The following is a 26,918-nucleotide window of genomic DNA, read 5'->3' on the forward strand; positions in this document are numbered from 1 at the left end:
CTATAATGCATGGCTTCCTATTTTTATACGCCCACATTGAAATGTGGTCGTATATTGTCGTCCGTCCGTCGGTCCGAGGCTAAAGTTAATATCCGATTGACTTAAAATTTATATACAGTGTTTAAGGTCATGAGACGAAGAAGCCTATTGATTATCAGCAATTTCCGATAATTACTGTCAGAGTTATGGCCCTTGATCACTTTGAAAAATCTTGTGGACGCTTTAGAGGTCAAAGTTAATATCCGATTGACTTTAAATTTATACACAGTGTTTAAGGTCATGAGTCGAAGAAGCCTATTGATTTTCAGCAATTTCCGATAATTACTGTCAGAGTTATGGCCCTTGATCACTTCAAAAAATCTTGTGGACGCTCTAGAGGCTAAAGTTAATATCCGATTGACTTTAAATTTATACACAGTGTTTAAGGTCATGAGGCGAAGAAGCCTATTGATTTTCAGCAATTTCCGATAATTACTGTCAGAGTTATGTTCCTTGATCACTTCAAAAAATCTTGTGGACGCTCTAGATGCTAAAGTTGATATCCGATTGACTTTAAATTGATACAGTGTTTAAGGTCTTGAGACGAACAAGTATATTGATTTTCAATGAATCTTGACTTAAACAGCTAAATCCATGATGTTAAAAGTTTTGTATACTAAACGTTAGCATGGGGCAGAACTTTATAAAAAACCAAACAAATTCTAATGGTTTTCTGATAATTACTTAATGAGTTGTTACTCTTAATCAGATTTTAATGTATTATAAATGTTCCATTACCGAAAAAAGTAAAATTATGCGACAACTCTTGTTGACTGCCCGGACGATATAGCTGCTGTGGGCGTATGTTTCGTTGCCTGGCAACCTATCTTTTAATTTCTTGTGCGTTTTGTAGGGTGATTGGGGTGGATGGCCGAATGGTTAGCACGTGCGCGCTGTCTCATAAGGCCTGTCATTGAGTCAACTGGCGTGGTTTCGAATCATCGGTTGTACGTGACACTGAGTAGGGTCGCCTGTCCAACCTCGTGGGTTTTCTCCTGGTCCGCCGGTTTCCTCCCACTGCTACAGAGCCCTATGCGCAAGCGAGTTATTGAAATAAAATTAAACCATATGTTAGTCCCGAAATGACCTAGTTTGTGTCGACTGGACGTTAAACCCTCCCTCTCTCTCTCTCTCTCTCTCTCTCCAAAGGATTTGGCAGAAAGGTCTGTAATAGACATCAGGGTATGTGCACCAAAACAAAAGTTGTTGTTAACCACGTGGATTACTACAACCACGCTCTAAACCACATGAAAATGGGGTTTAATGTCCTACTGTTCTGCTCCGACTGGGCTAATGAAGATGGGTATTCGCGATACAATGTGCTTTGAGGGAAATTTTGCCCAGACAGTGGCACTATGGCCTACTCTTATATCGAATTCCAACTGTCAATAATCTTTTACGCCCACGCCAATGTGTACACGGGGCCGGTATTTTGTCTCACCCGAACGACTAGACAGCTGTCCTTCTCAGGTCCTCCGACCCACTTCGCTACTCTCGGTGATACTACTAAGGCTCATCGAATGTTCAACCGCCTCACCAAATGTATCCATGAAAACGCGGTAAAGTTTGTTGAATTCCTTCATTTCAACCGTAGACACCTACATATCCAAAACAATCTTTAGAGTTAGAGCCCCCCCCCCCCCCCACACACACACACACCTCCCAGTGAAAGATATATATATCCATTTAACCAGGTTACTATAAGTTAGAGATAACAAACGATAAAATTTCTATAGATTATATATTTTATCTACATGGATTCACCTGTAATTTAAACATCAAAGGAACCGTCATTTATTAGTGACAAGGTGAGAAACGTTATAAAGTATGGTGCGCCATGGGTGTTATATTTGTACCTAGTTACACAAATGTTTGTATATATGTATGATCTTGGAAAATCTCAACTAGATAAACTAAACAATATTTTTTTGTCAACGGCACACCTTGGAACCCATGAAAAAATAGCGGCACACCTGGCCAATTATATATGAAAAATATTAGAATTTTGCAAAATAAAAACATGGCAAGCCACAGACGGCATACAACCGTAGACTCAAACAATATAAAGAAAAACATAGCTATGAACTTTTTTTATTGCGGTGTTTCGAATTTCATCAGTCAAATAGCTGGCTTCTTTAGTGAGAAATTTTCTTAGTGGGCCATTCAAAATTTAGTAGCACAGTTAGGAAGATATTGCGGCACACTGGTTGAGAATCACTGACTATGGAAATTACAACACAGTGTTGGTTACGATTGTGTGCTGCTTGTGATATTTCTGGGTTATTTGCTTGAAGTGAAAACACTTCGTAACTCAAAATTATGTGGGGAAGGGTGTGGGGTGGGAGGGGGGGGGTCTAAGATATTAAAACTCTTGACACGTGTTGATATATAAATTACAAATAGCAAATATCCCGAGACAGTGTTTACAACTAGTCATAAATCCGATAGCTAAGTGTTCTAAAGTTCTAAAACCGACATTGTTAACAACGATTCGACGTGTAGAACAGCCATTGTAAACAGCTATGGCACAAACAACGGGAACAGATAAAGGTAAGTAAAAAATCTGATATTCTTAACAAATATTCGAGTCTGAACATGTAGTGTTAATCCCGATCCAATTTTCCAAAACAATATCGATAAACAGTATTCTGGACAGGCTATCTCATGACTATTTAAGGCATCTAAAGCTATACTGCCCTCTATGCAGTCCTTGCAGAATCTGTGAACAATCATGCAACGACTTCTAATAAATCAGCATTGAACGAGCCCACTAAACAGTGAGGCTAAATAGAGGGTTAATCTCTCTTTGGTGGGTCCAAATAAATTGTTAATCACTATTCGGCGAGTCCAAATAAAGTGTTAATGACTATTCTGCGAGTCCAAATAAAGTGTTAATTACTATTCAACGGGTCAAAATAGCTTGTTAATCACTATTCGTTGAGTCAAAATAAATTGTTCCACGGGTCTAATTAGATTGTTAATCACTATTCAACGAGTCTAAATAAATTGTTAATCATTAATCTAATAGATTGTTAATAACTATCTATCGAATCTAAATACATCATTAACCACTATTCCTGTAGATTGTTAATCACTATTCAACAAGTCTTAATAGAATTCGAGAAGTTAATGGTCTATTATTGACATTCATACTTCAAATTTTACCTCCAGGATTCCTAAAAAAAAAAGATGGTTTCCGTGGTCGAGTTGTCTAACACTAGCACGCTGTAGATCATAAGGTCTGTCATTGAGTCCAGAAGCGTGGTTTCGATCCAAAGCTTGTAGGGTCGAACGCCCATCCCCGTGAGTGCTCTTCGGGTCGGCCCATTTCTAAAGACCGTTACGCACAAGTAAATTATTGAAATAAAGTCCCGAAATGACGTAGTTAGTGTCGAGAGGACGATAAACCCCATTTCTCTCTCTATTCCTAAAATAAAAACACATAAAAATAATCCCCATACGAAAACAAAAACCATAAAACGTGAAACTCAATCTTGAAATATTAATTTTGTTCGGACAGGCCTACCGTACTTTTGCCCAGGTGTCAAGACTGAAATGAAGATGTTGGCCTATCAGGTGTGAAAGTAGATAGATCTTGTTACTATAATAGGTGGATGAGTTTACTAGAGACGCGGCAAGAGTGTAGTATATTTAGTCGCTATAGTTTAAAGATGTAGTTATGGCCCTCTTACAACTTCACCTCTTTGTGTTCATCTGCTGGCCCTTAATTATCATCTCTACGGGCATTCGGATAACATCCACTGCAGCAATCTCCGGAACTTACAGATCTGATAATTCTACAAAATCACTCAAAAAAGTAAGTCTTTTCGATAAAATTTGTAGTACTCGGATAACATCCACTGCAGCAATCTCGGAAGTTACAGATCTGATAATTCTACAAAATTACTCAAAAGAGTGAGTCTTTTCGATTAAATTTGAAGTACTCATATCCACGTTCTATTATGATTTGTGTAGATAAAGAAAGGCTTCAAAATTCGATATATATTTTTATGATTTTTGCAATTCCTTCATATATCTTTATTTAAAAAAAGTTTGCATTTGGTCTTTTCACTGTTTCTGGGTACCTCGTGGGTTTTCTCCGGGTCCTCCGGTTTCCTCCTACTGCAAAAGACCCCTACGCGCAAGCGAATTATTGAAATAAAATTGAACCGTGTGTTAGTCCCGAAATGACCTGGTTTGTGTCGCGTGGACGTTGAACTCTCTCTCTCTCTCCCACATAGGGTCACGCTCCAAACACCGGAAACACGAAATAATAGTCCTCATAATGTTGAAATAAAAGGGTTTTAAGTTTAATACAAACGAAGTTTGTTTATATTTGTTTGGTTTGAAGGGGGACAGGCAAAGGGATCTATATAGACCCTGAATTGTATGAAGATCATTGAGCCACGAAAGTATCATACTCCTCGCGGTGTTCCGTTTTATTATACCTAATCCCACTTAACACTGCTGTAAAAGAAGCAAATTTCTGTTCCAAATTAATATTGGTCAATAGTCCGATTAACAATCAATAGCTAACTGCGTAATAATATCATTACGCTTTAAACAGAGTTCCAAATTGGACCAAATATGTTTACTTACATAACGTTACGTCATGACTCACGTGATTTTATTATGCCCATTTAACCAGTGCAAAGCAGAATATTGCAGAAAAACCAACTGCGTGACAAACGAGGCTATCAAATCGAAAACAATGTAAACAATATTGTTTGGAGACGAACAATTTTCACCGTTTTTAATACCTAAAATCACTGTCCAAAGTTTTAGGGAAGATCCCAGATTAAACGAAGGGCTGTCATGTTGCTGTGCTTGGGATAGATTTGATTGAACGGGAAGAATAGACACACTCCCTCAAAAGCTCAAGTATCAGAAGTCAATCCAGCAATGGCCAGAGAGGGATTTCGCGGGCCATTGCTTCAGGAATATGTAAAAGTATGTACCCCACAAACGAAAATCTTGCTTTATTGGAGTAAAGTTAACAGAGGGGCCTTTTTTTTGGGGGGGGGGGCAGAACGGAGTGCCGGACAAGGACCAGCATCTAGTCGTTTGAGTGGGCCAAAAAACCGAGGATCTGTGTACACATCGGCGTGTACGTAAAAGAACCCCGAGAGTTTCAATTCGAAATAAGAGTAAGGCGTAGCATCACTGTTTGGGTAAAATTTACGCAACATGAAACACGCCACGTCTTCATTAAACCGGATGGAGCAGAAGATTGGGGCGTTCAAACGCATATCGTTTCAATCTATTCATCTTCCATAACACGTGGCTAAGTGGGTAAGACGCTGGCTCGCTAACCTGGAGGTCGGGTGTTCGATCCCTGCATTGGCCGAGAAAGTTCATCGAGATTTTCCGGCGTGGTTCCCCCTTGTCAGTGATGCAGGACGGTGAGTCTGACAAGAACAGCTGTCTAGTCCTTTGGATGAGACGAAAAACCGAGGTCCTGTGTATACATTAGAATGCACGTAAAAGATGCCTAGGCAGTTGGAATTCGATATAAGAGTAGGCGATAGTGCCGCTTCCCGGTCAAAATTTCCCTCATAGCACACTGTAGCATAGGAGCAGAACAGTAGGACGTTAAACCCCATTTCATTTCATTTCATCTTCCATAAATAAAATTATGGCATATCAATTTTACAAATGGGGCTTCAGCTGATAAGCATTGAGAAACACGTACGTGTTTTTTTTTTTATTAAAAGTAATGTATTCGATATACAGGTTACTGAAGTACAAATACCGATATTAATCATCAATACATGAACTAAATACCAAGAGAAGGTAATAGTCTTCAGTAGGATTTCTCTACAAAAATCAAATTATTTCATATTTTTTTTTATTTGTGTACCAGATACAAATTCTTTGAAGGAAACCGGATGTAATTAGAAAGCACGATCTATGACCTTAAAGAATTTTCTCGAAAAATTCAATAAAATGTTAGAAATATAAATTTTTGAGGGAAAAAGAAACACTTTCCGGGTTTTTTTTTTTTTTTGGGGGGGGGGGGGGGGGTCCCAATAATTTAAGCTAGATGTAAACACTTTGAAACGTCACCATTGATACTTTTGTTACTTAACTAATGAAAGCAACCGTTTGTTTAGTTATAATGATATTAAACAAAAAATGTAGGTTTTTCTTAAGAAAACTATGGAAGACGATTCTACAGAAGAACACAGATCACCATATCTATTTTGTATCTAAGGCGTGGTTCTCTTATGTCAGTGATGCAAGAAGGAGGGCCTGACAAAGACAGCTGTCTAGTCGTTCGGGTGGGACAAAAAACTGAGGTCCCGTGTACACATTGACATGCACGTAAAAGATCCCTTGACAGTTGGAATTCAATATAAGAGTAGGCCATAGTGCCGCTGTCCGGGCAAAATTCCCCTCAAAGCACATTGTATGGCGTATGCCCGTCTTCATTAACCCAGTTCGGAGCAGAACAGTAGGACGTTAAACCCCATATTATTTCATTTCATTTATATAACAAATATTACTTCTTTTTTTTTTTCTTTTTTTTTACATTTTTTACATATTTGTTCAACGCGAATACTAATATGATATACGTTATATAAGCCAAGCGTGGGTAAGTTACATAACGTAATAGATAGACTAATATTATACCGGTTAACTCTACTTTACGATTAAAAACTTAAAGGTGCAGTGACGTTTCATCTAATTCATTTGAAGGTGGTTTCCAATTTTATATTGACCTAGATTAATGTTGATAAATTTAGTGATATTGGACTTTGAACGAGATGACTCTGAGTTAAATAAGTAAACAAATTTCAAAATCAAAATTTGAGAGAGAGAGGGAGAGAGAGAGAGAGAGAGTTTAACGTCCACTCGACACAAACTAGGTCCATTTCGAGACTCACAAAATTTCAAACACATAATTCTTAATACTTTAATATATTAGATTCGTCGGTTCGCCAGAAACGCGATGAATTTAGTACCAATTCAAGTCAATCAAGAGCTTCACTGACAGTGTTAAATTAAAACGCCCAGGACGAAAAGAAACCATGTTACTTTTCCCAAATGTTTTTGTGATGTGACATACGAAAAGTCCAATATGTGGATAAAAGAAATTAGCGATTTTCCCATCAAACTAAATGACATCTTGCTTTTACGAAACTCATTGTTATAATCGTTGATATCCCACCAGATACGAGAGTAAACGACGATCCACGAATCTCCGGTGGGTGGCGTCATTTGTAATACCCACAAAATCTTCAAATAAAAACAAACACGTGTTAATCTGTTTTTTTATACTTGTCAGTGATCGCTAATACGTTAACATAGTTATGTTGTTTGCTCTCATGTACATGTACATGCACTGTACTATTTATCTTGAACAGCCTACGTCCTGACCCCATGACCCCATGACCCCGTGTTAAGCTTCATGGTCTTTATAAAGTTTTGTAGTACTTGAAATATCGATCGAAATTTTAACATTGAACAGTCATTTTTTATACCCTTCGTTATGTGAAATTAAGATGAAAATGCTGAGAAAAGAGACATTTTTGAATATATAATGTACAGTGTAGAAGGAAGCAGCTTTTCTAATGCGGGCGTTCTACACGGGTCAGTTCTGGGGCCTTCACTTTTTCTATTATAAATTAACGACATCGTCCTTGTTTGTGGACGTTAACGATTCAAGTTATTAAAATAACTAGTTTTCAATAGACAGGTATGATAGAAAATTGAAAGAGGTAATAAACTATTTTATTTTTGTTCTAGGCTCGAGCAGAATATCGATGGAGCGCGTGGAGTGAATTTACACCATGTTCACGTTCCTGTGGCCTCGGTATTAAATCGAGATTAAGAAACTGTTATAAATCTGGGTATGTATCTTCTTCTGAACAGTGAGGCGTTTATCTTAAATAATTCAAAACGAATCATATTCACACAAGCATAAAATAAAACAAATAAATTATATATATATATTAAAAATAAAAATAAATGGTTACGCTGTGTTTCTATAAAATTGGAAAGTTCTCTCCGAATTCCAATGTCTTTCTGTCTCGACCAATTTACCTTGACTTTGTGTAACACACCAAAACAATCACAAAAACCACAAACTTTGTGTCACTAGTCAGCCGATTACAACGCAGATTTAATTAAATGAGACAAAACAAGTCAAGCGATTAATTGTTCTGTGTCAAATTTAGGATTTGGGTGTAAAGAATGCTACGTTTAATGTGTTTTTAATTGTAAGAATCGCATCACGGAGTTTAGCGGTCATGTAACACATAAATCCGGGAACAGTTCTCACGCTCTTGCTTGGCTGAAGCAAAATATACGTGACTTGATGTGCATGTATTTTGCAACTTAAAGGAGCTAATTCGCTAATATTTGGGACCTAGAAATTTATAGAAATGGGTCGCAACGCATTTAATAATGTAATATGAATGTATATAAACTCTGATTTACATTCAGTCGTTTCCGTTTTTACTCTAGTTTCAAATCAGTTCTGTTCAGCGAAATACGCCAGAAGACTCAGTGGGATGTCAAGATCTACAGTCTGGTTATTCCAGTCTATACCGGTAGCATTTATTGCGCATGCCCCTAAGATAAGAATATGTTGTCACCGTTCGACATGACTTGTGGAATATGTCTAGCCTCGTTCTTTAAGTCCCTTATTACAAATGGCGCTGAAAAGCTAAATCTACTAGGTGGAACATTCCAAGGACATCATCTATCAAGGGAATATAAAAATCTTTCAAACTTTGCATATTCAAAATTGGGTGACCTATATATTTTAGGATACTTCACATTTTTATTGAATCATGGTGCAAACTTTCTGAACTAGCAAAATAGAATGTTTGGTTGTTTCTTATCCACCTTTATTATCTTGTCCGGTCAATAGAAATAAAATACAATGAAATGGGGTTTAACGTCCTACTGTTCTGCTCCCACTGGGCTAATGAAGACGGGCATACGCCATACAGTGTGCTATGAGGAACATTTTGCCCAGACAGCGGCACTACGGCCTACTCTTATATAGAATTCCGACTGTCAAGGGATCTTTTACGTGCACCGTGCACGTCAATGAGTACACGAGACCTCGGTTTTTCGTCCCACCCGAACGACTAGACAGCTGTCCTTGTCAGACCCTCCGCCCTGCATCACTGACAACGGGGAACCACGCCGTAAATGTAGTCAATAGACTCGAAATACACAGAACTTCGAATCGAAGTCGAGACATCGCTCAGTAATAAACAATAATTGTTTTCCATTCTATAGTATTGTGTCAAGTGTATTAGTTTCGATTTTTCAGTAAAACCGCCATACAAGTATCAACTACTCATTGCCATGGTGACTCGAGAGAGTACAGCCTTTGTAATGCACAGGTAAAATGAACGCTCCCTATTAATATTAGATAATCTATTTTTAGGTCGGATGGGGAGGTCGGAATTTCCTACAAATGAAATGACGTTTAACGGCCATACGCCATACGGTGTGCCATGAGGGACACCTTGCCTTGACAGCGGTGTTACGACCTACTCTTATATCGAATTCCATCTGCCAAGGGTTCCTTTAGGTGCATCTCAGTTTTACGCCCAATCCGAACAATTAAACGCCGTTCCTTGCCTCGCCCTCATTCATGCACCACTGTCAAGGAGAAACATCGGCAGACGTCAAGTTGAACAGTACCTAGAATGGGCGATAGGTGAATTTCCGTATGGAAATGAACCCCCATACCCCCACCCCTCCCTCACCGGGTCTGATTTCCCCTACAACCGGTAGATCATCGCCAGCTGGCATGACCGCCTTCCAACGGGCCTGATCTCCAACCCATCCGGCCTGATTTCCACACCATCACGTCTGATCTACATCACATCCGGCCTGAAAGTAGACAACAATGTAATCGAAGATATTCTTTCGATAAATATGTTTATAGTAAAATACAAAAAATAACAATTCATTAGGAAACTTAAAGATACATTACGGGGGATTAGATAACGAGTTGGCAGTTCTCACTATAATAATTAAAAACTAGATAACGTAAATGCAATTTGCTGAAAATTTCATTCAAATTGATCCACTATGAACCGAGAACTAAGCGCTTGAAATTTCCGGCTAGCCTTTATCATCATTACTAAAGTCAGTACGATAAACAGCATAGTCTCGATTATCCATTTAATCGTTAAATCGTGAAGGAAAGTTATGCAGTAAATCGGCTCACAATCCACTAAAGATCGCAGGCTAGCCATGCCATCTAGAGTTGATTATGGTCTGGATAGGTTAATTAATGTCTAATTAATAATTTAGATAACATTTCAGGCCTAAATAAAGACTTGCAATAGACAGATTTAGCTCTTGCATAATGTATGTTTAAGAAACAAAACATTATTCCAAACAAATTAAAAGTTTTATGCACAACCGAATCTTTTATATCACCCCTTAATATTTTTTATTTTAAATATTTATACAGCCTTGTCCTAGTGGATCTCGTCATTTTAGAAATCTACAATGCTCATTTTTTAATGGTCAAAAATATCAAGGAAAGGTGTACAATTGGACATGGTACGACCCAGGTAAAACTTGTAAAATTCTTATAAAATCCATGGGGAATACACTAATTTATAAAAGTTGTCTTTTCATTCTTGTCATATTATCAGTGCCGGACTGGTGGGTCGAAGGCCCACCTGTCAGGTCATTGACCAAGGCCCACACAAGTATCCGCCGAAGGCGTGTCAAGAGCACGGTTCGAGGGGGTCTTTAGGGCTCTCCCCCAGGAAAATTTTAAAAATTGACAACCGCAAACCCATTTTCCAAGCATTTCAGACCAAAGCAGTAGAAGGCAAATGTTTGATTTCCTGATACAATTAGATAACAGAATGACCTAAGAGCACTATCATTAGATGGATTTGAGAATTCTAGTACACTCCTTTTTTTGTGTTGTTTGTCATTTTTTTTCCTATCTTTTCTTTATCCTGTCTCCTGTCCTCTCCTTTCTTTCTTTTCTTTCCTCACCCTCTCCTTTCTTTCTCTCTTCTTTTTTTCTTTTTTTCTTTTTTCTTTATAGGCTTAGGCCCACTTTTTTTTAAATGAGCTTAGGCCCACCTGTCACGGACAAGTGGACAGGTGGGCCCAGTCCGGCACTGCATATTATGTCATGTCGTATTATGTTATGTCATTTCAAACTGATTTATCTAAGTCTCTCACTGTTCGCACAACCTCTAGCCATTCGATCAGCAAGACCAAGCGCTTCTTAGCTACGCGGGGGCCACGATGGCTCACTGAAAGACGATGGCTCGCTAACCTGACGGTCCCGCATTCGATCCCTGCGTTGGCCAAGAAAGACGTTGGCTCGCTAAGCATGCGGTCCCATGTTCGATCCCTGCATTGGCCGAGAAAGTTTATCGTGACAGAGGGCCTGACAAAGGACAGCGGTTTTTCGTCCCATCCGAACGACTAGATAGCTGTCTTACCCACTTAGCCACCTAACATGTAGATGCGCTATAATAAACACAAAAACATACGAGCTGTTTGTCTTTCAAATCTGAAGACACGAAATTCAAACCAAAAGTACATGACACTGCTGTCAGTGATTTTCAATATGAGCTAATCTGAATGTATAAAAAATTTATTTTTTTCAGGATTAAACCAAACAGAAACTTTTAATAATATTGTGCCGTGTTCTCTGTTGTGTACACCACTTAATTCATTTGGTACTGCCGTGGTTAAATTCTCAAGTCATGTTGTAGATGGAACTAGTTGTGGCGGAGATGATTCAGGCGTATGTATTGCGGGAAAGTGTGTGGTACGTTAAGTTTGTTTAGTTTAAATAAAATTAAGCACCACTGTTCACACGAATCCGCATGCATGGAACTACTTTGAAGTATAAGTTAAGCGGTCACCTAGAATTAAACTAATTATATATCCCTACGCACTAAAGCGGATGTCGACAGCGGGGACAGGGATTTAGGATAAATAACACAGCGTGGAAAACTTCGACTGATAGAAGCCCAAGAGAAGTATTTCCAGAAAATATTAATGATAATTCGCTCGTGAGAGATGATACTTTACTAGCTTGTAGACAGACAGTGGGATTATTAATACCTTATATTCTTCCAGCTTTGTGTTGGGTGTGATAAATATTAATACCTTCTTATATTCTTCTAGAGTGTTGGGTGTGATAAATATTAGTACCTTATATTCTTCCAGAATGTTGGGTGTGATAAATATTAATACATTATATTCTTCCAGAGTGTTGTGTTGGTATGATAAATATTAATACCTTATATTCTTCCAGAATGTTGCTTGTGATAAATATGAATACCTTATATTCTTTCAGAGTGTTGGGTGTGAGTGTGATAAATATTTTATACCGTATTTTCTTCCAGAGGGTTGGGTGTGATAAATATTGATACCTTCTTATATTCTTCTAGAGTGTTGGGTGTGATAAAAAACTTGGATCAACAAAATCAGTGGATAAATGTAATGTGTGTGGTGGAAACGATACAGGTTGTGATGACGTTTCTGGTAGAATCAGACGCCGAGTTAATAAAGGTTGGTTAATGGGCTTTTTTACCAAAAACAAGTACGAGCGTACTATGGACCAGGAACCGAGCATGACGTCATCGGCGCCATCTTGGAATTGTGTCGCCAGATCCATAATCGGTTCATTGATGCGCAGTTATTCAAAGAACTAGCATGTCAAGACTCTTGTCGATCGTACTTGAATTGAATTGTTGGAGCATCGCTCCAAAGAAGAACAACAGCAACAAGAAGATGAGTAGCTATTGAGGCCCAGTTCATTGTCCAGTAGGGCACTTCCGGTTTTATAATATCGTATTGTTTGAGGCGCCGTTCTTACGTAATTGTATTTAATTTTAGGATATACAGAACTGCTGGGTCTACCGAAAGGAAGTCGTAATATTATGGTAACAGAAAAGCCCAGAAGTAAAGTAATCCTTGGTAATATATTTATTTATTGGTAATGATGACCGAGTATGAGTCCACAATCTGGTCGTATTTCGTTTCGTATATTTATAGTCCAAAATTTTGTTTTACTTGTCTTCATGCAGTGGAAAACACCAAAAGTATAAAGATAGGTTGCCAGGCAACAAAACATACGCCCACAGCAGCTAAATCGTCCGAGCGGTCGTCAAGGGTTGTCGCATATTTATTCCTTTGTAGGTAATTGGGGGCCTTTACAAAACAATCGTTTGAGGGTTTACAAGGTTCCACAAACTAAAACAAGGGTCTCAACTCTGGAAGTAATCTACAGAAATTGTTGAAATTTGACAGGCTTTTTCGTTTTACTAATTTAAATAATGCATATAAATTTCATACAGATCACATGATGACTTTTGTCATTCAAACGTTCACAATTGTCATAACTCTAGAAATTATTGACGTAAATTGCTGAAATTCAATACACCTGTTTCACAAATTTAAATAATGCATATAAATTTCATACATATCGGATGATAACTATCATCAATCGAGCATTAAAAAGGTTTAACAAAGTGAAACAAGGGCAATAACTCTAGAAGTAATTATTGTAAATTCCTGAAATTCAATAGGCTTCTCTGTTTCACTAATCTAAATAATGCATATAAATTTCACAAGGATCGAATGATAACTTTTGGCGTTGGAGCGTTCACAAGGTTCAATAACGTGAAACAAGGGCCTTAACTCTAGACGTAATAAACGGAAATTGCTGAAATTCAATATAAATTTCAGAAAGATCGGATGATAACTTTTGACGTGAGAGCGTTCACAAGGATCAATAAAGTGAAACAAGAGTCATAACTCTAGATGTAATAAACGGAAATTGCCGAAATTCAATAGGCTTCTTCGTTTCAGTAATCTAAATAATGAATATAAATTTCAGAATGATAGGATGATGACTTTTGGCGTTAGAGCGTTCACAAGGTTCAATAAAGTGAAACAAGGGCCATAACTCTAGACGTAATAAACGGAACTTGCTGAAATTCAATAGGCTTCTTCGTTTCACTAACTTAAATATTGCATGTCAATTTCAGAAAGATCGGATGATAACTTTTGGAGTTAGAGCGTTCACAAGGTTCAATAAAGTGAAACAACGGCCATAACTCTAGACGTAATAAACAGAAATTGTTGAAATTCAATAGGCTTCTTCCTTTCACTAACTTAAATATTGCATATAAATGTCACGAAGATCGTATGTTAACTTTTGGCATTAGAGCGTTCACAAGGTTCAACAAAGTGAAACAAGGGCCATAACTCTAGACGTAATAAACGGAAATTATTGAAATTAAATAGGCTTCTTCATCTCACTAATGTTAACAATATATATCAATTTTAAAACTTTATCGTTAGAGCGTTCACAAGAAATTGTGGACAGACCGACAGACGGACCGACAGACGGACGGACGGGGGCGACGGCAATATACGTCCACATTTCAATGTGGGCGTATAAAAACGTAACGAAATATAGATCTGTATTTTAACCAGATTGTGGACCGCCAAATACAATACAAGGATTGTTGAGAATGGCGATCTACTAACCAATACCATTTCGGTTTTTATAATTAAACATACATTATGCAAGAGCTAAATCTGTCTATTGTAGGTCTTTCTTTAGGCCTGAAATGTTATCTAAATTATTAATTAGACATTAATTAACTTATCCAGACCATAATCAACTCTAGATGGCATCGCTAGCCTGCGATCTTTATTGGATTTACTGTATAACATTCCTTCGCGATTTAACGATTAAATGGATAATCGAGACTATACTGTTTATCGTACTGACTATAGTAATGATGATCAAGGCTAGGCGGAAATTTAATCGCTTTGTTCCCGATTCATAGTGAATCAATTTGAATGAAATTTTCAGCAAATTGACTTTACTTTATCTAGTTTTTAACTATTATAATGAGAACTGCCAACTCGTTATCGAATCTCCCATAATGTATCTTTAATTTATACCTTTTAATTGTCGAATTTTTGCGACATAACGCAAAAACGAAGCTTTTTATGGAGTAGGTGGATTTTAAAATGTACTAATATTTTCAGCAATGAAGGACAAAGATGGCATTTTCTTCCTATCGGGGACCAAAGAACCTGTGATTCAAAGGGAAGTAGCAGGAACCATATTCAAATATCGCCAAAATAACCAATCAGGGAATGTGATAGAAATACTCGAAGCAGATGGACCAATCAATGAAACTGTAATAATCATGGTAAGACCAAAGTTCAAGCATGCACTGAACCACCATTTAAACCTGCGCCATTTTGACCTTTTTTCAGAATTGGATTGTATCCCACAGCGTCCCTTGGATAAGTATGTGCTACCGTAGTTTTTATACCCACTGTTCTTTACCTTTCAGGGATTTTCCCGAGTGGAAAGGACAGCAGTTGCGATATGGTACAGCTATACAACTCCATCAGTTGAGCCATCTGGCATAACAGAAAACCATAATCTATCAGCCGAGCCTTTTTACCCATGGAAAACTCTCCTTTACAATAATGTTATCGAAGGAAAACTGGGTCTGTCCACAAAAAGACCACCACCTGAACGAACACCTATTACGAATCCTATTCGCGTAATAAGAAAAAAGTTAAGACCAAAAAGGATTATGACCGTGTCGAAAACCGAAAGCTTTACCTCTGTTATTCGGAAAGTCGGACAACCAGAAGTCAACCAGCTTGCTGAAGGTACTGATGCCAGGAATAAAAGCGTTACGCCAACGGGCGTGGGAAAGCAGAACGCACAAACCAAAGCTACCTCGGGTCGTAGAGCTTCGAATAAGAAGGAATATTCCGTTGACAAAACAAAGAAGTCCACCAAGGCAGATAAATCTCAAAGAAGAAAACAAAATAAGAAATCCGAAAGCTTTATTCGTACTGAAGGTACTGATGCCAGGAATAAAAGCGTTACTTCAACGGGCGTGGGAAAGCAGAACGCACAAACCAAAGCCACCTCAGGTCGTAGACCTTCGAATAAGAAGGAATATTCCGTTGACAAAACAAAGAAGTTCACCAAGGCAGATAAATCTCAAAGAAAAAAACAAAATAACAAGAAGAAACAGTCATCCAATAAGAATACAGCCTCGAGGAAAAGACAGACTAGTACTAAGCAGAAACGGAAGCAACGCAAATTACTAACTATAACGACGTCAACAATAGCACCTTTTTCATCAACATCACATCCGCCTACTCCAGATAGCACCGAGACACCCACGTCAGACACGGTGGGTGTTACTGATACTCCAGAATTGATAACCAAACGTCCAAACATAAAACGTCGTCAACAAGGGAGACTGAAATCAGGTACTGTCCACATATATCTAATAATCTGTTGTTCCATTAGCTTACTTTTAGCTGATTTAAAAACGACTGGAATCGTTAAGTTAGCTTTAAGATGCAATATGTAAGAGCTAAATCTGTCTATTGCAGGTTTTTATTTTGGCTTTAAATGTTATATAAATTATTGTTTAGACATTTATTCACATAATAATCCCAGAGCAACTCTCTAGATCATCGGATGGTGGAGATTTAAACGGATTGAAATACAATCGCCATTTAATGATTTAATTTAAAAATGGAGAAGCCACGTTGAGTCTCGAAGAACCAGACTATGCCACATCTTATCGAAACTTCAAACAGTGAAAATTTCGCTCAGAATAAAGTAATTTGAATGAAATTTTCAATATATGTTCAATTATCTATTTTGACAAATACCACAGCAAGAACGGCCATCTAAATCTTGCGCTGTCGTTTTAATAACTTCATATTTCTTAAATTTTCTGTGATTATATGTACTATTCATTTTTATTTATTCTGCATCTACCATTTTTACAAAATGTAATAGCGCCGCTGAGCAGTAATTTTTACTGGAATGCAGGCGCTTTATAAATTCATTATATTATTATTATTACTGCATCTGAAAGCAACGTTATGGGGCAAATACACCACAAAAGTTGCATTAGAATAGTTTGTAATTTATTTAATTTTAGAACAGAGGAAACAACAAAGGAAAGTCAAAAAGGATGATCAACAAGGTGAACTGTCAATCAATGTTGCCACAACAAAAAATGAACCAGGTAACTAAGACTAACTATCTAATAACCCGCAATGATATAAAAATCAAGCACAATCAACCCTGATCAGTAATCAAAACTCAAAAACTTGAATGGTACTAACTATAGTTCCTCGGTATCGTTGCTTGATAAAGAAAATGAAATGAAATGGAGTCAGGTTTAACGTCCTACTGCTGTGCTCTTATTCTGGGCTAATGAAGACGGGCATACGCCATACAGTGTGCGATGAGGGAAATTTTGCCCGGACAGCGGCACTGTGTCCTACTCTTATATCGAATTCCAACTGCTAATGCCCTCCAGTCTGCACCACTGACAAGGGGAAGCCGCGTCGGAAAATCCCGATGAACTTTCTCGGCCAATGCAGGAATCGAACACGCGACTTCCAGGCTAGCGAACCATTGTCTTACCCACTTAGCCACCGTGGCTCACTGCTTAATAAAGACAAAAGGATTCTAGCCGAATTGTGGTTCAGTAATCAACAGTAATTGTATTCCATAGCATTTTTTATTATTCATTAGCTAATTGTCATAGAAACAATTCAATAACAAAGTAAGTTAGCAGGCATATTTACCATTGCTTGATAAAGACTAGAGAATCCTTGTCGAAATGTTGTTCTCATATTCCATAAACTTATATATTGTGTGTTTGGCGCAATATAGCCCGGTTGGAGCTGACGAGCCATAAAACTCCATTTTATTATATTATATATGTACCTAAAACAGTGTTGTGATGATGACCAACTTTTGAATTGCAAGCACTTTTGATATTATATATAATATATCCCCATGTGTTTTTATATTCTTAAACACTGACAAATATTGTATTTTTATTTGCTTTTACCAGAGAATGTTGACCAGAAATACAACTTCCGTCGCCAACGGGGTCATCAGATTGAACAAATAAAGTTTGAATGGCGTGAAAATAAAATAACACCCTGTAGCACGACCTGTGAGCCAGGTAATTAAAATTGTGTTAATCTGTTTTTAAAATCTATAAGTAATATTTCAAATATTCTGATTAGATAGAATACCAAGAGATAGGGAGTACAACGGACAGTCAACGATTTCTTGGTCGGTTGAATGAATTAAGAATGTTCTCAAAATATCATTAAATCTCATTATATTCTTATCGTGTTAAACAAGGTTTAATGTTGAATAAATTGTAATGTTAGATGGTGCATTGGTTAAACCGAAGGGCATTCATATATTTATGAGATTTGACTTTCTTCCAGGTATAAGTGTTAGTTTCTTCAGTTGTTATAGAATATCCACAAATCAACCCGTTGATGACGCCTACTGTGACAAGGATGAGAAACCAGAACTGTCTCACCACGTGTGCAGTAGAAATGCTTGTCCACCAAGGTAGATGATTAAACAATCTGATTAAAACACAAATCCTATTTCGTTTCGTTTTTATAGTTAAAATTTTCGTTTTACTTATCTTTACTACACTAGGATCTGGAAGAGTTGTTATCATTGACGTGTTCTGAATTGTGTGAGGGATAGGCAATAAAACGGTCTGTTACGGCGAGCTTTAGGCGTGTTTTGCACGGAACTGTGGGTAATCCACTAGTAACATCAATGCTGATTGGTTTATCAAGTGTCTGACGTCATAGGGTCAAAAGCCGCTCGTATGACCTCTGACGCGACCTATCGCTACGACTGATCAGATCTTCATGTAGTGTTGGCCATCGAAAGTATAAAAAACGAAACGAAATATAGATATGTATTTTAATCAGATTGATGATTAACCTGTATTTCTTCCGATATTTTTTTATTTCTTTTATTTCACCTGTCAAATATACTATTCAAAAAAAGTAGGGGATATTTGATTTTGGGGGCAAAATACTAAACTATGCAAATGACTACGAAAAAAGTCACTATAGAACCTAACAGAAGAAACATTTCCAGTTACATGTGACGCCCAAACGCACCAATAGCTACCGCATGGAATGCAGGTGATGCTTGGGATCATCATGGGGGTCCAACCCAAGATTTGCACGACTCTGACTTTGAATGTTACAGTCATTGTGGCATTGAATTCCAGGGTGGAAACATCAGTTTAATTGTTTTAGTGACCAGAAAACAAATTTTGATATGCGTCGGCTTACCCAAAATGAAAGGTTACGTGCCCTTGGCATGCTACAGATCGGCACAACACAGGCGGTTGTGGCGCGGACGATGAATGTTTCTCAGTCTGTCATAAGCAGGCTATGGTCCAGATACCGTGATACACAATCTGTACAGGACAGACCACGCTCAGGTCGACCAAGGGCGACAACTCAAGCCCAGGATCGATTTATCCGTACCTTGGCCTTGAGAAATCGTGTCATCACAGCAAATCAGATCAGCGCTCGTCTTCAAACAGACACTGGTGTGAGAGTGAGTGGCCAGACGATTCGGAATCGACTGCATAGGGGTCACCTTCGCGCCCGACGTCCTCGCGTGATCCCTTGTTTGAGAGATCATCACATTCAGGCAAGACGTCGTTGGTGTAGGGATCGTCAACACTGGGATAATCGACGCTGGAGCAATGTGATTTTTCAGATGAGTCAAGGTTCACTTTTGATTTTTTGGACAGACGTAGGAGGGTGTGGCGTCATCGAAACGAGCGCTTCCAAGACGTTAACGTCATCAGACATGATCGATTTGGGGGTGGTTCTGTTATGGTGTGGGGAGGCATCACTGTTGCTGGAAGAACGGCTTTACATGTTGTTGCAGGGCGTGTTACAGGCCAGTACTACCGGGACAACATCTTGGCAGTCCATGTTGTGCCGTTCGCACGACGTCATGGCCGCCGTTTCATCTTCCAGGATGACAACGCAAGATGTCACAGGGCCAGGATCGTTACAGGTTACCTCCAACAACAGAACATCACCACATTACCTTGGCCAGCACTGAGTCCCGACCTCTCCCCCATCGAGCATGTCTTGGACATGCTTGGACAGAGGTTACGTCAACGTCAACAACGTCCTGCCAATGTCCAAGAACTTGCTGCTGCGTTGCAACAGGAATGGGACAATCTGGACCAAAATGACCTTAGACGTCTCATTAGGAGTATGCCACGTCGGATCAATGCTTGTTTGGCAAACAGAGGAGGATTTACCCGTTACTGACTTGGTTGTGATGCTGTGGTAACTTTGCTGTTTGACCCCGGGTATCATTTTACCCTTATAATGGTCAGTCTGTGCCTTACTTAGTCTAACGATCATTTGGAATAAATCGATGAATGTGAACTTCATTTCATTTTGTCATTTGTTTCTTCGTCAGTTTCATTAGGTGACTTTAATAACACTTAAAAATCAAATATCCCCTACTTTTTTTGAATAGTATATCTGAATGAAGACAATCTTATATGTCGATAGCTACTTGAGATCTTAATCCCGTATTCTGTTGCAGATGGGTGGCCGGTGAATGGGGCCAATGTTCTCGTACTTGTGGAGCAGGGCTTCAGGAAAGACAAGTAAAATGCTGGCAGTTGCTGGCACCTGGATTTGACAGCAGTGTTCACGACTATCTTTGTCCTAATGATACAAAACCAGGTCTCACTAGAAAATGTAATGCGATGTTGCAGTGTGGTCCATTGTGGGAAATGTCGGAGTGGGAAAAGGTGAGAGATTTCATAAAAATTGTGTTCGGTATTCCTGTTTCATACAATCTGATTAAACACATAGATTCTATTTCGTTTCGTTTTTTATAGTTCAAAATTTCATTTTATTTGTCTGTACTACACTAGGATCTGGAAGAGTTGTTATTATATAACAGGCCTTCTGGATGGCGCGAGGTATTTGCCAATGAAACCGTCTTTTACGGCGATTGCTTGGCGTGCCATGCGCGGAACTGTGGGTGAACCATTAGAAACGTCAACGCTAATTGATTAATCAATGTCTGACGCCCCTGACGCGACCTTTCAGTAGAACTGGTCAGATCTTCATGTCGTGTAGACAGGCCACCGAAAGTATAAAAAACGAAACGAAATATAAATCTGTATTTTAATCAGATTGTGTTTCATATGGCCCATTTTACAATCTGATTAAAAAACAGATCTATATTTATATTCAACCAAAACGCCGGTAATGTAACTCTTCCAGATGCTAGTGTAGTAAAGACAAGTAAAACGAAATTTAGAACTATAAAAAACGAAACAAAATAGGATCTGTGTTTTAATCAGATGGCCCATTTTAATGAAAATACACCCGAGATTATATAAGCGTACACTTATTCAAAATTATATGTTATTCAGTGCTCTGCTGATTGTGGTTATGGCTGGCAAGAACGTTCTGTTAGATGTAGTGATGGTAATGATGCGACATGTGGTGGAAATCGTCCAATTGAAAAACGCGCCTGTATGGAAAAGCCTTGTTCAAATCATTGGTATGCTGCTACATGGTCAGAGGTAGGCGCAATAATACTGATTTTGATTTTCAAAAATTCAACATAAATATTAACGGATTTGTGCTTTGGTTAATCAACTAACATGTACACGTGGCAGGATATGCAGATAGATATGTTTGATGTTAAGTTGATGTTAAGTTGTTCAGTTAGATATAGTTGGCAAGAGACTTGATCCCGAGAGAGAGAGAGATAGAGAGAAATGGGGTTTAACGTCCACTGGACACAAACTAGGTCATTTCGGGACTAACATATGGTTTAATTTTATTTACATAATTCGCTTGCGCGTAGGGGTCTTTAGCAGTGGGAGGAAACCGGAGGACCCGGAGAAAACCCACGAGGTTGGACAGGCGACCCTACTCCTTGTCACGTACAACCGGGGATTCGAAACCAAGCCAGTCGACTCAATGACAGACTTTATGATACAGCGCGCGCACGCTAACCATTCAGCCATCCAACCCCCCAGACTTGATCCAAATCATTTATCTAAATATAACATATTATGTTTGAAGCTTGATAAATTCCCCCCCCCTTTTCAATCGGAAAATACAGAGCTATTCCGCTTTAAATTCAAATTTGTGGATTGAGAGCGTTATTGGGTGGGATTAGTATTGGCATTGATGATGCAGAGGGGTTGGATGGCAGAATGGTTAGCACGTGTGTGCTGTATCTGAGGTCTGTCATTGAGTCAACTGGCGTGGTTTCGATTCCCCGTTTGTACGCAACAAGGAGTGGGGTCGCCTTTCTATCCTCGTGGGTTTTCTCCAGGTCCACCGGTTTCCTCCCACTGCTAAAGAACCCTACTCGCAAGCGAATTATTGAAATAAAATTGAACCATGTGTTAGTCCCGAAATGACCTAGTTTGTGTCAAGTGGACGTTAAACCCTCCCCTCTCTCTCTCTCTCTCCTTGATGATGCCTATCTACATTTAGTAATAGTCAACCGAAAATAACGGATTTACCCATATTATCGGTTCCATTGTGACTAATTAAATTCTCTACAGATTGTCCAATAGGCGATGACTTTGGTGAACTAAGTGCTCGTGAAACTCCTAGCTATTGTAATATTTATGGTAGCAATAGTTTTTGATAACCAATTAATATTTGTACTTGTATATACAGTGTAGCGGTGTTTGTGGTGTAACTCATAGAAAGGTTTTCTGTCGAGATAAAAGAGGTCTGGTATTAGAAGATGGCCATTGTGATCTCAACACTAAACCGTTAACAGTTCATGCGTGTGGGATCTGTGAGCATGCGTGGGTTCCACAAGAATGGCGAAGGGTAAGTTGAACTTCCTGTTATGTGTCGATAATGTCATTTGGTGGTATATTGGAGATCATTATGGTCTAATGTAGATATAAGTTTATGTTGTAGTTTCTGTTGCCTTTTTGAGCAATAAAGATAGAGATTGGGGAATGGTTGTTTTTCACTTTCACCCACAAGTTTAGTGTAACATCCCAGGATCCAAGGATCCGAATATAACAATAACTGATCCAGAAGAGGATATGACCGGAACTCGTAGAACATGAAACGGTATCTTTGGCAATCCCAGTTTTCGTCGGATTCAATTGGTTTATTTTTTAGTGTTCCGTTACCTGTGGTGATGGTTATTCGAAGAGAAATGTGGTCTGTGGTAGTGTACAAGATGGTGAATTCTATGTACAGTCAGACAACTATTGTCAGAATAATCCACGACCTATAACTACAACACGGTGTTCTGCTGCTCCATGTGGTCCTAAATGGTACACGACTGAATGGGGAGAGGTAAGCATGCCATATCATGACTGTCAGAGAGACTTGGGTGACTTCTTGTCTGCCTTTTGGAAATGTTTGGAGAGTTGAGGTGTGTGACGGCAAGTCCCCCAAAAGAGCTATCAAAGTATCTTCTAAATGACGTATTGAAGATCTGAGAAAAACTACGCATACACCGGATGTCTAAACATTCCTGCGATTGTAAAACCGCTTATGTCACTGCAACTTTGCCACAGTCGCAAGATCGTTTATGTTCCCCTTATAATACAACCCTAGTTGGATTCAGTTGCGCACAGTTGCCGCCGGATCACAAGGGCGACAATAATCCCCCCCCCCTCGCCCCCACCCTTTGTTTTTGTGTAAATTTTGTGTGGTGCAGTTCCCCTGCACTTAATATTAAGAATTAAACATACTTGCTGATTTGAAACATATATCCTGATTACACATTGGCGTGCACGTAAAAGATCCCTTGGCAGTTGGAATTCGATATAAGAGTAGGCCGTAGTGCCGCTGTCATGGCAACATTCCCCTCATAGCACACTGTATGACGTATGCCCGTCTTCATTAGCCCAGTTCTGAGCAGAACAGTAGGACGTTAAACCCCATTTCATTTATATTTATAATTTCAGTGTTCTAAGCCATGTGGTACTGGTGCTATAAAGATGAGAGAAGTAAGATGTTACCATGGTACCCAGATATCACATGATTGTTTTATAGAAACCCAACCTGACAACGTGGAACCTTGTACATTACCAACCTGTCCTTCAAATATTTCTCATCCTGGTAAGCTGTTAAAGCATAAGTACAAATAAGCATTCTAGACATTATGTACAGAGCTAAACCAACAGTACCAGGGTTTGAACTAGTAATATGACTATAATGGCTTGTAATGTCTTAGACAGGTGTTCTCTCGCCTTTAACCTCCAATTAATAAATGCTCTTAAGAGTTGCGATTACATAATTCTGGCGTTTTGTAAATGTGTATCAGAGAGGTGTTCTCGCCTTTAACCTCCAACCTTGGTCAGTACATTCTCTTAAACATATATTATTGCAAGAGCTAAATCTGCCTATTGCAGGTCTTTTTTTACGTCTTGTCAAACCTTCAAAGGCTAATATCTTCGCTCGCAATAGAGTAATTAGAATGAAATTTTCAAATTATTCATTTTACATTATCTATTTTCGAACTATTATAGCCAGAATGACTAGCTCTTTATCTAAATCTTACACAATGTATCTTTAAGGGTTGCGAAAATAGAAAGTAGTTCCGTACTTGTTAGGTATAACAAAGCAACCTTGTATAGCAAAATGAAATGAAAATGAAATGAAATGGGGTTTAACGTCCTACTGTTCTGCTCCTATACTGGGCTAATGAAGACGGGCATACGCCATACAGTGTGCTATGAGGGAAATTTTGCCCGGGCAGCGGCACTATCGCCTACTCTTATATCGAATTCCAACTGCCAAGGGATCTTTTACGTGCATCCCAATGTTTACACGGGACCTCGGTTTTTCGTCTCATCCGAATGACTAGACAGCTGTCCTTGTCAGGCCCTCTGTCCTGCATCACTGACAAGAGGAAACCACGTCGGAAAATCGGGATGAACTTTCTCGGCCAATGCAGGGATTGAACACCCGACCTCCAGGCTTGCGAGCCAGCGCCTTAACCACCTAGCCACCACCTTGTATAGCAGATTGTATTGCTCTTTTGCTCTTTTGCGCTTTTGTAGCATATTTTCCCCTAAACCCAAATCCGTAGGAAGTAAGTACATAGATGTAAGAAGAGGTGCAAAAGATCTTGACCCTATTCACAATGCATCTTGTCTGAGTAAAATAAAATTATCATTTTACTTATTATGTTCTTTTCAGGCGGCAAGTGCATTGATGATGGTACCACCAATTGTAATCTTATTTTTAAAACCAATGTCTGCACATACGACTTTTATCGTGAAGCTTGTTGTCACACATGTAGAATGTATGGTCTCTCTGGGTCCACGTCAACACCCTAGATAACCACTTCTTTTATTAATATTAAAATTGTCATTATCATATTCTTTTCTTTTTGTTGTTACAATAAAACCCTTTTCTTATCCTGCACATCACCTTACTGTTGAATAAAGATCTAACGTCTAGTTGTTCGGATGGTACAATAATCCGAGGTCCTGTGTACACGTTGGTATGCTCAAAAACGATGCATTGGCAGTAGAAGATTTGGAGGATACGCAGCTATCTGGAGAAAACGGTTCCCTTTAGTACACGCCATACTGAATTATTGAAATAAAATTGAACTATGTGTTAATCCCGAAATGGCCTAGTTTGTATCGAGTTGACGTTAAACCCCATTTCTCTCCTCTTCTCCGTGGTGGGACCGTAAACCTCCGCTGAATGGCTTGTTTCAAGGGACACAACTCTGTCACTACTACGAGCTTTGTTACAACACGTCGAACGATAATAACTAATATAAAAAATCGACATAAATCGTCTAATAAATATACAAATGTAGAAAAAAATATGGGGATTTGGACAAATACATTGGACTAGGATATCAATTCCAAATATATGTCTTTTGAATGTCGAAAGATCGCGGTTGACAGAGATACAAATACAAGGACGTCTTAATGGTTATGAATGGATACGAGTTGAGGTTGTTTTTTGTTGTTTTTTTTAGGGGGGGGGGGGTATTCCACCTGGAAGGTAACGAAACTTTGGTGAAACAAAAGCAACCCAATAAGCATCCAAAACTTTATCAGGAAAAAAATCACGCAATTTGACCTAACTAATTGGATTTTTAACAATGTTAATTTGGTTCATAAACCAACACTATCCAGCTCAGTGAGCTCACATAGCTTAATATGAACATCTTAAAAACACAACACCAGGGACACCAAAATCTTCACAACCTTTGCCCTTTAAAAACTGTTGCGTTCAGACGTCAATGACTCTCTACATAGGTCTTATCCTGGTTAACAGGTCAGGTGTTAAATAGTCGTCGTGTTTTTTTTCTTTGATCTTTTTAATTACAACAGGTATGATAATCTCTTTATCTTTACCGCCAGCTCGTATTAAACAAGTTGATCTATTACTTTTATTCTCACTCACACATGGTTAAAAGTTCTTAAACTGTTTCTTTAAATATTTACCACAGATATGGCGCATAGCTAAAATTTCTAAAATTATTTCTTTAAGTATTTACAACAGTTAAGGCGCATAGTTTGAGAAGAAAAAAGTTTTAATGAATGAACTGAGAGGTGTTATAGTCTCCAGCAAGGTTTACAAAAAATGAAACGAAATGATATGAAATGGGGTTTAACGTCCTATTGTTCTGCTCCGGCTGGGCTAATGAAGACGGGGAAAAGGCCATGCAGTGTGCTATAAGGGAAATTTTGCCCGGACAGCGGCGCTACGGCCTACTCTTATATCGAATTCCAACTACCAAGGGATCTTTTACGTGCACGCCAATGTGTACACGGGACCTCTGTTTATCCTTCCATCCGAACGACTAGACAGCTGCTCTTGTCAGACCCTCCGTCCTGCACCACTGACAAGAGGAAACTACTCCGGAAAATCCTGATGAACTATCTCGGCCAACATCGGGAGCGAACCCGCGACCTCACTTAGCCACCGTGGCTCCAACAAAGTTTACAAACCCATGGCCCATTGGCTGTAAGAATTAGTAATTAATCTAAATG

General features: G+C 38.7%; 1 protein-coding gene across 1 annotated transcript; it reads left to right on the plus strand.

Annotated features, from left to right (window-relative positions):
• The first annotated feature begins 1,793 nt into the window (after positions 1 to 1,793).
• LOC126812432 (ADAMTS-like protein 2) lies at positions 1,794 to 25,604 on the plus strand. The gene is made up of 18 exons (XM_050538828.2): positions 1,794 to 1,805; positions 7,789 to 7,892; positions 9,329 to 9,401; positions 10,487 to 10,589; positions 11,655 to 11,818; positions 12,447 to 12,567; positions 12,895 to 12,975; positions 15,064 to 15,230; positions 15,378 to 16,320; positions 17,007 to 17,093; positions 17,934 to 18,047; positions 18,322 to 18,451; positions 20,489 to 20,699; positions 21,333 to 21,485; positions 22,603 to 22,761; positions 23,065 to 23,244; positions 23,862 to 24,015; positions 25,099 to 25,604. Exons 1-18 carry the CDS (start codon positions 1,794 to 1,796, stop codon positions 25,236 to 25,238), a joined length of 3,096 nt encoding a protein of 1,031 aa, XP_050394785.1. The 3' UTR covers positions 25,239 to 25,604.
• Positions 25,605 to 26,918: the final 1,314 nt, after the last annotated feature.

Source organism: Patella vulgata, chromosome 1 (assembly GCF_932274485.2).
Source record: "Patella vulgata chromosome 1, xgPatVulg1.2, whole genome shotgun sequence".
NCBI classification, from domain to species: domain Eukaryota; kingdom Metazoa; phylum Mollusca; class Gastropoda; family Patellidae; genus Patella; species Patella vulgata.

Coding starts and splice junctions, on each gene's coding strand:
- LOC126812432 (XM_050538828.2), top strand. Junction 15,231..15,377: donor ATGAAACTGTAATAATCATG/GTAAGACCAAAG, acceptor TTTACCTTTCAG/GGATTTTCCCGAGTGGAAAG. Junction 16,321..17,006: donor ACAAGGGAGACTGAAATCAG/GTACTGTCCACA, acceptor ATTTAATTTTAG/AACAGAGGAAACAACAAAGG.